At 51.2% G+C, this 13,781-nt stretch overlaps 1 protein-coding gene across 1 annotated transcript in view; it reads right to left on the bottom strand.

Annotated features, from left to right (window-relative positions):
- Positions 1-313: 313 nt before the first annotated feature.
- LOC140404661 (RPA-related protein RADX-like) overlaps positions 314-13,781 on the bottom strand; it is a 51,937-nt gene continuing 38,469 nt past the window's right edge. Inside the window, exons 14-15 of the mRNA XM_072493289.1 lie at positions 4,509-4,694; positions 314-596 (exon numbers count right to left, since the gene is read on the bottom strand). Coding sequence (XP_072349390.1) covers positions 466-596; positions 4,509-4,694 — 317 coding nt within the window. The 3' untranslated portion in view covers positions 314-465. The remainder of the gene's footprint in view (positions 597-4,508; positions 4,695-13,781) is intronic.

Raw genomic sequence — 13,781 nt, 5'->3', positions numbered from 1 at the left:
CTACACTGTCCCCATCAAACACTCCCAGGACAGCAACAGTACGGGGTTAGATACAGAGTAATGCTCCCTCTACACTGTTTCCATCAAACACTCCCAGGACAGCAACAGTACGGGGTTAGATACAGAGTAAAGCTCCCTCTACACTGTTCCCATCAAACACTCCCAGGACAGGTGTCCCAACAATCTCCCATGTCCCAGTTGATAAGGATTGGATGGGGGGGGGGGGGGCGGTTCAGAGAATAAGGGTGTGCATTCACAATTTAGGGAGGCTCTATCTCTAATGAGAAGCAATCACAGAGATTGATACAGTTCCTTAGGAACAGAAACAATAATTTTTCTTTTTAGAAATCCAACACATGAAACAGCATAAACATAGATTTCAAATTCCACTGAGATCCAGAATTGGAAGCGATCCAATCTGTGCAGATATTCCGGAGTCCAGGAGGAAAGATAGGCCGGAATGGTTCACAGAACCCGGTGCTGTGCGTAGGCACGATTGAGAACAACTTCAACACTGCTGCCTCCTTGGTTGCAGATGTCAAGGATTAAGATGAAGAGCATTTCCTCCAGGTCTGTCGCAGATGTCAGAATGTCACCTGTCAATAAGCAAACCAACGATTTATATTTCAAATAATAATTCCTCGTCCCCTTCTTGGTTTGCTTTTCAACATCCAGTCAGCTGTGTTCAGTGGGTATCTCTCTCTCTCTCTCACCTTTAGTGTGTTTGAGGCTGAGAGAGAGAGTTTTAACTAGTGAGGCAATCGAGGGTGATGGGGATAAGGCGGGAAAGTGGATCTGAGGATTATATCAGATCAGCCATGATTTCATTGAATGGGGGAGCGGAGTCGATGGGGCGAATGGCCTCCGTCTGCTCCCACGTCTTAATGTCTTGAGTCAGGAAATGTGAGCTCACAACGTGGGCGTGGGCACTCTGTAGTTAGTGGGATCTTGCTGTGTGGTGCTTTCGGGTGTCCAGAGATTGTGAAAGGCACCCTGCAGGAATGCCACTTCCTATTTTGTTCCTTCTCCTAAATTCAACTTTCTCTTCTCGGTACAGGCCTGGTTACCCCCACCTGGCTACAAGTGAAGCTGGGTAGTGAGTGGTAGTGTGCTACTCGACCAGTGAGTTCATCCACCTGTGTAGCTTCCTGTATTGGTGAATAATCAGGAGGGAGACGCAAAGCAGGACAAAGCAGCCCGTTTGATCCTCCCACAATCCACCAATTTAAACATTCACTCCCTCCACGACCGTGCACAGTGGCAGCCGTGTACACCATCTACAAGTTGCACTGCAGCGACTCAACAAGGCTCCTTCAACAGCGCTGCCGAAACTCACAAACTCAACCACCGAAAGGGCAAGGACAGGAAACGCATGGGGAATCCCACCACCTACAAATTCCCCTCCAAGTCACTCACCATCCTGACTGGGAAATATATCGGCCGTTCCTTCATTGTCGCTGGGTCAAAACCCTGGAACTACCTCCCTAACAGCACTGTGGGTGTATCTACACCTCATGGACTGCAGCGGGTTCAAGAAAGTGGTTCGCTACCACCTTCTCAAGTGGCAATTCGGCATGGGCAACAATGTTGGCTTTGCGAGTGATGTCTACGCTCCATGACGAATAAAGAGAGCTACTCCACCTCCACATGCTGCTAGCAACAGCAACTTGCATTTATATAGCGCCCTTAACATTGTAAAACATGCCAAGGCAGTTCAGAGATGTGGCTATCGAGTGAAATCTGACTCCCAGCCACTGACGGGATATATTCAGACAGGTGATCAAAATCTTGATTTGAAGTAGGTTTTAAAGTTAGTAATGAAGGACGAGAGAGTTTGTAAGAGGGAAGCCCAGACCTCATGGCTCAGGCAGCTGAAGGCACGGCCACCAATGGTGGAGCGATGGGAATGGGGGGATGTTTCAAAGGCCAAAATTGGGAGAGCGTGAAGATCCCAAAGAGTTGCAGAACTGGATAGGGTTATAGAGATAGGGAGGGCTGAGGAGGGATTTGAACAGGAGGAGGAGAGGTTTACATTTTAAGGGTTGCTGGGTGTTTGGCACAATTTAGGAGGCCAGGCGGCAGAGTTTTGGATCAGATGGGGCCATGCTCCTATCATTGCTTTTGTTAACTCTGGACAGGCAGGAATCACACCTGGAACTTTACTGACCTTAGCAAAACTTGCTGAGCCATTATGGAACGGTCTGAGCAACAGACCAATGGCAGTTTCTAATTCATTCCCCATAAGACTGTAATAGACATGGGGAAAGAGCGCCCTCTCCTGGCTGGGAAATGGGACCTATCCTCGTCACTCCTCTTGCTCACAGGCCGGGTTTTACCTCCAAGGTGGTTAGGTCAAGCCCTCTCAGTAAAAAGTGCTGTAAGACGCACCATTTCCACTCTGGGCAGCATAAAGTAATGATAGCCCCTGGGGAAATGTCAACAAAGAGCTCCATTGAAACTGCATGACCAAATGCTTTTTTTCCCTAGCCTATGCCAGTCAATCAAAGCAGACAACCAGGAGGTTTATTTTGAACTCACTGACAGCGGGGGCATTTAGAAACCTTCAGATTATGACAATTAGACAGACCTTATCTGCCTTTGAGAGTGTTCACTGCTACTCCAACAATTTGTGACCCCTACAGTGCCAATTAAAGCTCTTGCAGCAGCCAATTGGGGTCTGTTTGAACTCATCATCGAGTTCATGGACCTGCTGAGTTTGGTCCCCCTCCAAAGCAATAACTGGATCTGTCAGAAATGGGGGCGGGAGCCGTTTACGGCGTTGCCGACGGGATCCAAGAAATGGAACCTGCACATCCACATCCCGCCACCCACCCGGTCATTTTTAATGGTTCGCAGGCTCTTCCGGACTCTGCCAATCTGGCCCACAATGAAGAGACCGTCAATGGGCAACCTGAGAGAAATCTTTAAAATTATGCGGCAGATCATTATGGTAAAATTGTAAAAGTTGTTTCAACTTGTGGGGAAGACCAGAACTAGGAGGCCGGAAATTTAAGACAGTCACTAATCAATCCAACAGAGTATTCCGGAAAAACATCTTTTCCCAGAGAGTGGGGAGAATGTGGAAATCGCTCCCACAGGGAATGGGGAGAATGTGGAACTCACTCCCACAGGGAGTGGGGAGAATGTGGGACTCGCTCCCACATGGAATAGGGAGAATGTGGGACTCGCTCCCACATGGAATGGGGAGAATGTGGGACTCGCTCCCACGGGGAATGGGGAGAATGTGGAAATCGCTCCCACATGGAATGGGGAGAATGTGGGACTCGCTCCCACGGGGAATGGGGAGAATGTGGGACTCGCTCCCACGGGGAATGGGAAGAATGTGGAAATCGCTCCCACGGGGAGTGGGGAAAATGTGGGACTCGCTCCCACGGGGAATGGGGAGAATGTGGAAATCGCTCCCACATGGAATGGGGAGAATGTGGGACTCGCTCCCACGGGGAATGGGGAGAAAGTGGAAATCGCTCCCACGGGGAGTGGGGAAAATGTGGAACTCACTCCCACGGGAATGGGGAGAATGTGGAAATCGCTCCCACAGGGAATGGGGAGAATGTGGGACTCGCTCCCACGGGGAATGGGGAGAATGTGAAAATCGCTCCCACAGGGAAAGGGGAGAATGTGGAACTCACTCCCACAGGGAGTGGGGAGAATGTGGTACTCGCTCCCACGGGGAGTGGGGAGAATGTGGAACTCATTCCCACAGGGAGTGGGGAGAATGTGGAAATCGCTCCCACAGGGAATGGGGAGAATGTGGGACTCGCTCCCATGGGGAGTGGGGGAGAATGTGGGACTCGCTCCCACGGGAAGTGGGGGAGAATATGGGTCTTGCTCCAACAGGGAGTGGGGGAGAATGTGGGACTCGCTCTCACAGGGACTGGGGAGAATGTGGGTCTCGCTCTCACAGGGAGTGGGGAGAATGTGGGACTCGCTCCCACGGGGAGTGGGGAGAATGTGGGACTCGCTCCCACGGGAAGTGGGGGAGAATGTGGGTCTCGCTCTCACAGGGAGTGGGGAGAATGTGGGACTCGCTCCCATAGGGAGTGGGGAGAATGTGGAACTCACTCCCACAGGGACTGGGGAGAATGTGGGACTCGCTCCCATGGGGAGTGGGGAGAATGTGGGACTCGCTCCCATAGGGAGTGGGGAGAATGTGGAACTCACTCCCACAGGGACTGGGGGAGAATGTGGGACTCACTCCCACAGGGAGTGGGGAGAATGGTCGAGGTGAATCTTATCGAGACATTTAAGGGGAGACGCTGAATAAACACATGAGGGACAGAAGAATAGATGGATATGATGGGGGAATCAGAATTGAAACATCACATGCAGCATAAGCAGTGGTGTGTGTTAGTGCCATTGTTGGCCTGTTTCCCTGACCTCAATGTAATTCGAGGATAACAGATGATGAGTGTGAACCGAGATGAAGTATCAGTGGACATTGGAACTTGTGCCCAGTGAGGGGAGAGACTGCGAGAAGGAAAACTTACCAGGAGAAGGTGGAGAACACTCTGAACTCTCTGTGTCAATGTGACAGGGTTCTTTGGATGCTGCTCCTCCATGAGCCAAGATGGAGACCAGGGTGTTGCTGTGCTTGGCAGGGTACATAGATCTGTGATCCAAACTGGAAACGATAGGGAGAAAGATGCTGTCTAAAGACAGCTCTTCATTTAGGCCTGGAAGAGGGAAGGGGATAAAATAATTCAGATTCTGCTTCACCCTTCCTCGTTCCGCAGCTCCCTGAGGGCTGCTTCCAGTCTTTCCTTCATTCATATCAGCTTCTGGTTGGATACGATCACCCTGGACAGGGGAAGACAAGGTTGCTGCTCCTGAGCTCAAAACTCTCCCTATCGACTGGTGTCCAATACTAATCCCACTGTCCCACACTCTCCCCATAGACTGGTGTCCAATACTAATCCCACTGCCCCGCACTCTCCCCATAGACTGGTGTCCAATACTAATCCCACTGTCCCCCACTCTCCCCACAGACTGGTGTCCAATACTAATCCCACTGCCCCTCACCCTCCCCATAGACTGGTGTCCAATACTAATCCCACTGCCCCACACTCTTCCCATAGACTGGTGTCCAATACTAATCCCACTGCCCCACACTCTTCCCATAGACTGGTGTCCAATACTAATCCCACTGTCCCGCACTCTCCCCATAGACTGGTGTCCAATACTAATCCCACTGCCCCACACTCTCTCTATAGACTGGTGTCCAATACTAATTCCACTGCCCCACACTCTCCCCATAGACTGGTGTCCAATACTAATCCCACTGTCCCGCACTCTCCCCATAGACTGGTGTCCAATACTAATCCCACTGTCCCACAGTCTCCCCATAGACTGGTGTCCAATACTAATCCCACTGCCCCTCACCCTCCCCATAGACTGGTGTCCAATACTAATCCCACTGCCCCACACTCTCCCCATAGACTGGTGTCCAATACTAATCCCACTGTGCCACACTCTCCCTATAGACTGGTGTCCAATACTAATCCCACTGCCCCTCATCCTCCCCATAGACTGGTGTCCAATACTAATCCCACTGCCCCACACTCTCCCTATAGACTGGTGTCCAATACTAATCCCACTGCCCCACACTCTCCCTATAGACTGGTATCCAATACTAATCCCACTGCCCCACACTCTCCCCATAGACTGGTGTCCAATACTAATCCCACTGTCCCACACTCTCACCATAGACTGGTGTCCAATACTAATCCCACTGCCCCACACTCTTCCTATAGACTTGTGTCCAATACTAATCCCACAGCCCCACACTCTCCCCATACACAGGTGTCCAATACTAATCCCACTGTCCCACACTCTCCCCATAGACTGGTGTCCAATACTAATCCCACTGCCCCACACTCTCCCCATAGACTGGTGTCCAATACTAATCCCACTGTCCCACACTCTCACCATAGACTGGTGTCCAATACTAATCCCACTGCCCCACACTCTTCCTATAGACTTGTGTCCAATACTAATCCCACTGTCCCACACTCTCCCCATAGACTGGTGTCCAATACTAATCCCACTGTCCCACACCCTCCCCATAGACTGGTGTCCAATACTAATCCCACTGTCCCACACTCTCCCCATAGACTGGTGTCCAATACTAATCCCACTCCCCCACACTCTCCCTATAGACTGGTGTCCAATACTAATCCCACTGCCCCACACTCTCCCCATAGATTGGTGCCCAATACTAATCCCACTGTCTCACACTCTCCCCATAGACTGGTGTCCAATACTAATCCCACTGCCCCACACTCTCCCTATAGACTGGTGTCCAATACTAATCCCACTGTCCCACACTCTCCCCACAGACTGGTGTCCAATACTAATCCCACTGCCCCTCACCCTCCCCATAGACTGGTGTCCAATACTAATCCCACTGCCCCACACTCTTCCCATAGACTGGTGTCCAATACTAATCCCACTGCCCCACACTCTCCCCATAGACTGGTGTCCAATACTAATCCCACTGTCCCACACTCTCACCATAGACTGGTGTCCAATACTAATCCCACTGCCCCACACTCTTCCTATAGACTTGTGTCCAATACTAATCCCACTGTCCCACACTCTCCCCATAGACTGGTGTCCAATACTAATCCCACTGTCCCACACCCTCCCCATAGACTGGTGTCCAATACTAATCCCACTGTCCCACACTCTCCCCATAGACTGGTGTCCAATACTAATCCCACTCCCCCACACTCTCCCTATAGACTGGTGTCCAATACTAATCCCACTGCCCCACACTCTCCCCATAGATTGGTGCCCAATACTAATCCCACTGTCTCACACTCTCCCCATAGACTGGTGTCCAATACTAATCCCACTGCCCCACACTCTCCCTATAGACTGGTGTCCAATACTAATCCCACTGTCCCCCACTCTCCCCACAGACTGGTGTCCAATACTAATCCCACTGCCCCTCACCCTCCCCATAGACTGGTGTCCAATACTAATCCCACTGCCCCACACTCTTCCCATAGACTGGTGTCCAATACTAATCCCACTGCCCCACACTCTTCCCATAGACTGGTGTCCAATACTAATCCCACTGTCCCGCACTCTCCCCATAGACTGGTGTCCAATACTAATCCCACTGTCCCACACTCTCTCTATAGACTGGTGTCCAATACTAATTCCACTGCCCCACACTCTCCCCATAGACTGGTGTCCAATACTAATCCCACTGTCCCGCACTCTCCCCATAGACTGGTGTCCAATACTAATCCCACTGTCCCACAGTCTCCCCATAGACTGGTGTCCAATACTAATCCCACTGCCCCTCACCCTCCCCATAGACTGGTGTCCAATACTAATCCCACTGCCCCACACTCTCCCCATAGACTGGTGTCCAATACTAATCCCACTGTGCCACACTCTCCCTATAGACTGGTGTCCAATACTAATCCCACTGCCCCTCATCCTCCCCATAGACTGGTGTCCAATACTAATCCCACTGCCCCACACTCTCCCTATAGACTGGTGTCCAATACTAATCCCACTGCCCCACACTCTCCCTATAGACTGGTATCCAATACTAATCCCACTGCCCCACACTCTCCCCATAGACTGGTGTCCAATACTAATCCCACTGTCCCACACTCTCACCATAGACTGGTGTCCAATACTAATCCCACTGCCCCACACTCTTCCTATAGACTTGTGTCCAATACTAATCCCACAGCCCCACACTCTCCCCATACACAGGTGTCCAATACTAATCCCACTGTCCCACACTCTCCCCATAGACTGGTGTCCAATACTAATCCCACTGCCCCACACTCTCCCCATAGACTGGTGTCCAATACTAATCCCACTGTCCCACACTCTCACCATAGACTGGTGTCCAATACTAATCCCACTGCCCCACACTCTTCCTATAGACTTGTGTCCAATACTAATCCCACTGTCCCACACTCTCCCCATAGACTGGTGTCCAATACTAATCCCACTGTCCCACACCCTCCCCATAGACTGGTGTCCAATACTAATCCCACTGTCCCACACTCTCCCCATAGACTGGTGTCCAATACTAATCCCACTCCCCCACACTCTCCCTATAGACTGGTGTCCAATACTAATCCCACTGCCCCACACTCTCCCCATAGATTGGTGCCCAATACTAATCCCACTGTCTCACACTCTCCCCATAGACTGGTGTCCAATACTAATCCCACTGCCCCACACTCTCCCTATAGACTGGTGTCCAATACTAATCCCACTGTCCCACACTCTCCCCATAGACTGGTGTCCAATATTAATCCCAGTGTCCCACATTCTTCCCATAGACTGGTGTCCAATACTAATCCCACTGTCCCCCACTCTCCCCACAGACTGGTGTCCAATACTAATCCCACTGCCCCTCACCCTCCCCATAGACTGGTGTCCAATACTAATCCCACTGCCCCACACTCTTCCCATAGACTGGTGTCCAATACTAATCCCACTGCCCCACACTCTTCCCATAGACTGGTGTCCAATACTAATCCCACTGTCCCGCACTCTCCCCATAGACTGGTGTCCAATACTAATCCCACTGTCCCACACTCTCTCTATAGACTGGTGTCCAATACTAATTCCACTGCCCCACACTCTCCCCATAGACTGGTGTCCAATACTAATCCCACTGTCCCGCACTCTCCCCATAGACTGGTGTCCAATACTAATCCCACTGTCCCACAGTCTCCCCATAGACTGGTGTCCAATACTAATCCCACTGCCCCTCACCCTCCCCATAGACTGGTGTCCAATACTAATCCAACTGCCCCACACTCTCCCCATAGACTGGTGTCCAATACTAATCCCACTGTGCCACACTCTCCCTATAGACTGGTGTCCAATACTAATCCCAGTGCCCCTCATCCTCCCCATAGACTGGTGTCCAATACTAATCCCACTGCCCCACACTCTCCCTATAGACTGGTGTCCAGTACTAATCCCACTGCCCCACACTCTCCCTATAGACTGGTATCCAATACTAATCCCACTGCCCCACACTCTCCCCATAGACTGGTGTCCAATACTAATCCCACTGTCCCACACTCTCACCATAGACTGGTGTCCAATACTAATCCCACTGCCCCACACTCTTCCTATAGACTTGTGTCCCATACTAATCCCACAGCCCCACACTCTCCCCATACACAGGTGTCCAATACTAATCCCACTGTCCCACACTCTCCCCATAGACTGGTGTCCAATACTAATCCCACTGCCCCACACTCTCCCCATAGACTGGTGTCCAATACTAATCCCACTGTCCCACACTCTCACCATAGACTGGTGTCCAATACTAATCCCACTGCCCCACACTCTTCCTATAGACTTGTGTCCAATACTAATCCCACTGTCCCACACTCTCCCCATAGACTGGTGTCCAATACTAATCCCACTGTCCCACACCCTCCCCATAGACTGGTGTCCAATACTAATCCCACTGTCCCACACTCTCCCCATAGACTGGTGTCCAATACTAATCCCACTCCCCCACACTCTCCCTATAGACTGGTGTCCAATACAAATCCCACTGCCCCACACTCTCCCCATAGATTGGTGCCCAATACTAATCCCACTGTCTCACACTCTCCCCATAGACTGGTGTCCAATACTAATCCCACTGCCCCACACTCTCCCTATAGACTGGTGTCCAATACTAATCCTACTGTCCCACACACTCCCCATAGACTGGTGTCCAATATTAATCCCAGTGTCCCACATTCTTCCCATAGACTGGTAACCAATACTAATCCCACTGTCCCACACTCTCCCCATAGACTGGTGTCCAATACTAATCCCACTGCCCCACACTCTCCCTATAGACTGGTGTCCAATGCTAATCCCACTGTCCCACACTCTTCCCATAGACTGGTGTCCAATACTAATCCCACTGTCCCACACTCCCTATTGACTGGTGTCAAATACTAATCCCACTGCCCCACACGCTCCCCATAGACTGGTGTCCAATACTAATCCCACTGTCCCACACTCTCCCCATAGACTGGTGTCCAATACTAATCCCACTGCCCCACACTCTCCCCACAGACTGGTGTCCAATACTAATCCCACTGTCCCACACTCTCCCCTAGATTGGTGTCCAATACCAATCCCACTGCCCCACACTCTCCCCATAGACAGGTGTCCAATACTAATCCCACTGTCCCACACTCTCCCCATAGACTGGTGTCCAATACTAATCTCACTGCCCCACACTCTCCCCATAGACTGGTGTCCAATACTAATCCCACTGCCCCACACTCTCCCCACAGACTGGTGTCCAATACTAATCCCACTGTCCCACACTCTCCCCTAGATTGGTGTCCAATACTAATCCCACTGCCCCACACTCTCCCCATAGACAGGTGTCCAATACTAATCCCACTGTCCCACACTCTCCCCATAGACTGGTGTCCAATACTAATCTCACTGCCCCACACTCTCCCCATAGACTGGTGTCCAATACTAATCCCACTGCCCCACACTCTCCCCATAGACTGGTGTCCAATACTAATCCCACTGTCCCACACTCTCCCCCATGACTGGTGTCCAATACTAATCCCACTCCCCCACACTCTCCCTATAGACTGGTGTCCAATACTAATCCCACTGCACCACACTCTCCCCATAGATTGGTGCCCAATACTAATCCCACTGTCTCACACCCTCCCCATAGACTGGTGTCCAATACTAATCCCACTGTCCCACACTCTCCCCATAGACTGGTGTCCAATACTAATCCCACTCCCCCACACTCTCCCTATAGACTGGTGTCCAATACTAATCCCACTGCCCCACACTCTCCCCATAGATTGGTGCCCAATACTAATCCCACTGTCTCACACTCTCCCCATAGACTGGTGTCCAATACTAATCCCACTGCCCCACACTCTCCCTATAGACTGGTGTCCAATACTAATCCTACTGTCCCACACACTCCCCATAGACTGGTGTCCAATATTAATCCCAGTGTCCCACATTCTTCCCATAGACTGGTAACCAATACTAATCCCACTGTCCCACACTCTCCCCATAGACTGGTGTCCAATACTAATCCCACTGCCCCACACTCTCCCTATAGACTGGTGTCCAATGCTAATCCCACTGTCCCACACTCTTCCCATAGACTGGTGTCCAATACTAATCCCACTGTCCCACACTCCCTATTGACTGGTGTCCAATACTAATCCCACTGCCCCACACGCTCCCCATAGACTGGTGTCCAATACTAATCCCACTGTCCCACACTCTCCCCATAGACTGGTGTCCAATACTAATCCCACTGCCCCACACTCTCCCCACAGACTGGTGTCCAATACTAATCCCACTGTCCCACACTCTCCCCTAGATTGGTGTCCAATACCAATCCCACTGCCCCACACTCTCCCCATAGACAGGTGTCCAATACTAATCCCACTGTCCCACACTCTCCCCATAGACTGGTGTCCAATACTAATCTCACTGCCCCACACTCTCCCCATAGACTGGTGTCCAATACTAATCCCACTGCCCCACACTCTCCCCACAGACTGGTGTCCAATACTAATCCCACTGTCCCACACTCTCCCCTAGATTGGTGTCCAATACTAATCCCACTGCCCCACACTCTCCCCATAGACAGGTGTCCAATACTAATCCCACTGTCCCACACTCTCCCCATAGACTGGTGTCCAATACTAATCTCACTGCCCCACACTCTCCCCATAGACTGGTGTCCAATACTAATCCCACTGCCCCACACTCTCCCCATAGACTGGTGTCCAATACTAATCCCACTGTCCCACACTCCCTATAGACTGGTGTCCAATGCTAATCCCACTGTCCCGCACTCTTCCCAAAGACTGGTGTCCAATACTAATCCCACTGCCCCACACTCCCTATAGACTGGTGTCCAATACTAATCCCACTGTCCCGCACTCTCCCGAGAGTCTGGTGTCCAATACTAATCCCACTGTCCCGCACTCTCTCTATAGACTGGTATCCAATACTAATCCCCCTGCCCCGCACTCTCCCCATAGACTGGTGTCCAATACTAATCCCACTGCCCTACACTCTCCCCATAGACTGGTGTCCAATACTAATCCCACTGTCCCACACTCTCCCCATAGACTGGTGCCCAATACTAATCCCACTGCCCCACACGCTCCCCATAGACTGGTGTCCAATACTAATCCCACTGTCCCACACTCTCCCCATAGACTGGTGTCCAATACTAATCCCACTGCCCCACACTCTCACCATAGACTGGTGTCCAATACTAATCCCACTGTCCCACACTCTCCCCACAGGATGGTGTCCAATACTAATCTCACTGCCCCACACTCTCCCTATAGACTGGTGTCCAATACTAATCCCACTGTTCCACACTCCCTATAGACTGGTGTCCAATACTAATCCCACTGCCCCACACTCTCCCTTTCGGCTGGTGTCCAATACTAATCCCACTGTCCCACCCTCTCCCCATAGACTGGTGTCCAATACTAATCCCACTGCTCCGCACTCTCCCCATAGACTGGTGTCCAATACTAATCCCACTGTCCCCCACTCTCCCCACAGACTGGTGTCCAATACTAATCCCACTTACCCTCACCCTCCCCATAGACTGGTGTCCAATACTAATCCCACTGCCCCACACTCTTCCCATAGACTGGTGTCCAATACTAATCCCACTGCCCCACACTCTTCCCATAGACTGGTGTCCAATACTAATCCCACTGTCCCGCACTCTCCCCATAGACTGGTGTCCAATACTAATCCCACTGTCCCACACTCTCTCTATAGACTGGTGTCCAATACTAATTCCACTGCCCCACACTCTCCCCATAGACTGGTGTCCAATACTAATCCCACTGCCCCTCACCCTCCCCATAGACTGGTGTCCAATACTAATCCCACTGCCCCACACTCTCCCCATAGACTGGTGTCCAATACTAATCCCACTGTCCCGCACTCTCCCCATAGACTGGTGTCCAATACTAATCCCACTGTCCCACACTCTCTCTATAGACTGGTGTCCAATACTAATTCCACTGCCCCACACTCTCCCCATAGACTGGTGTCCAATACTAATCCCACTGCCCCTCACTCTCCCCATAGACTGGTGTCCAATACTAATCCCACTGTCCCCCACTCTCCCCATAGACTGGTGACCAATACTAATCCCACTGCCTCTCATCCTCCCCATAGACTGGTGTCCAATACTAATTCCACTGCCCCACACTCTCCCCATAGACTGGTGACCAATACTAATCCCACTGCCCCACACTCTCCCTATAGACTGGTGTCCAATACTAATCCCACTGCCCCACACTCTCCCCATTGACTGGTGTCCAATACTAATCCCACTGCCCCACACTCCCTATAGATTGGTGTCCAATACTAATCCCACTGCCCCACACTCTCCCTATAGACTGGTGTCCAATACTAATCCCACTGCCCCACACTCTCCCTATAGACTGGTATCCAATACTAATCCCACTGCCCCACACTCTCCCCATAGACTGGTGTCCAATACTAATCCCACTGTCCCACACTCTCACCATAGACTGGTGTCCAATACTAATCCCACTGCCCCACACTCTTCCTATAGACTTGTGTCCAATACTAATCCCACTGTCCCACACTCTCCCCATAGACTGGTGTCCAATACTAATCCCACTGTCCCACACCCTCCCCATAGACTTGTGTCCAATACTAATCCCACTGTCACACACTCTCCCCATAGACTGGTGTCCAATACT

This window comes from Scyliorhinus torazame, chromosome 31 (genome assembly GCF_047496885.1).
Source record: "Scyliorhinus torazame isolate Kashiwa2021f chromosome 31, sScyTor2.1, whole genome shotgun sequence".
In the NCBI taxonomy this organism is placed as follows: domain Eukaryota; kingdom Metazoa; phylum Chordata; class Chondrichthyes; order Carcharhiniformes; family Scyliorhinidae; genus Scyliorhinus; species Scyliorhinus torazame.
The sequence above is the reverse complement of the archived record's forward strand: the minus strand, read 5'-3'. Positions and strand labels throughout refer to the sequence as shown.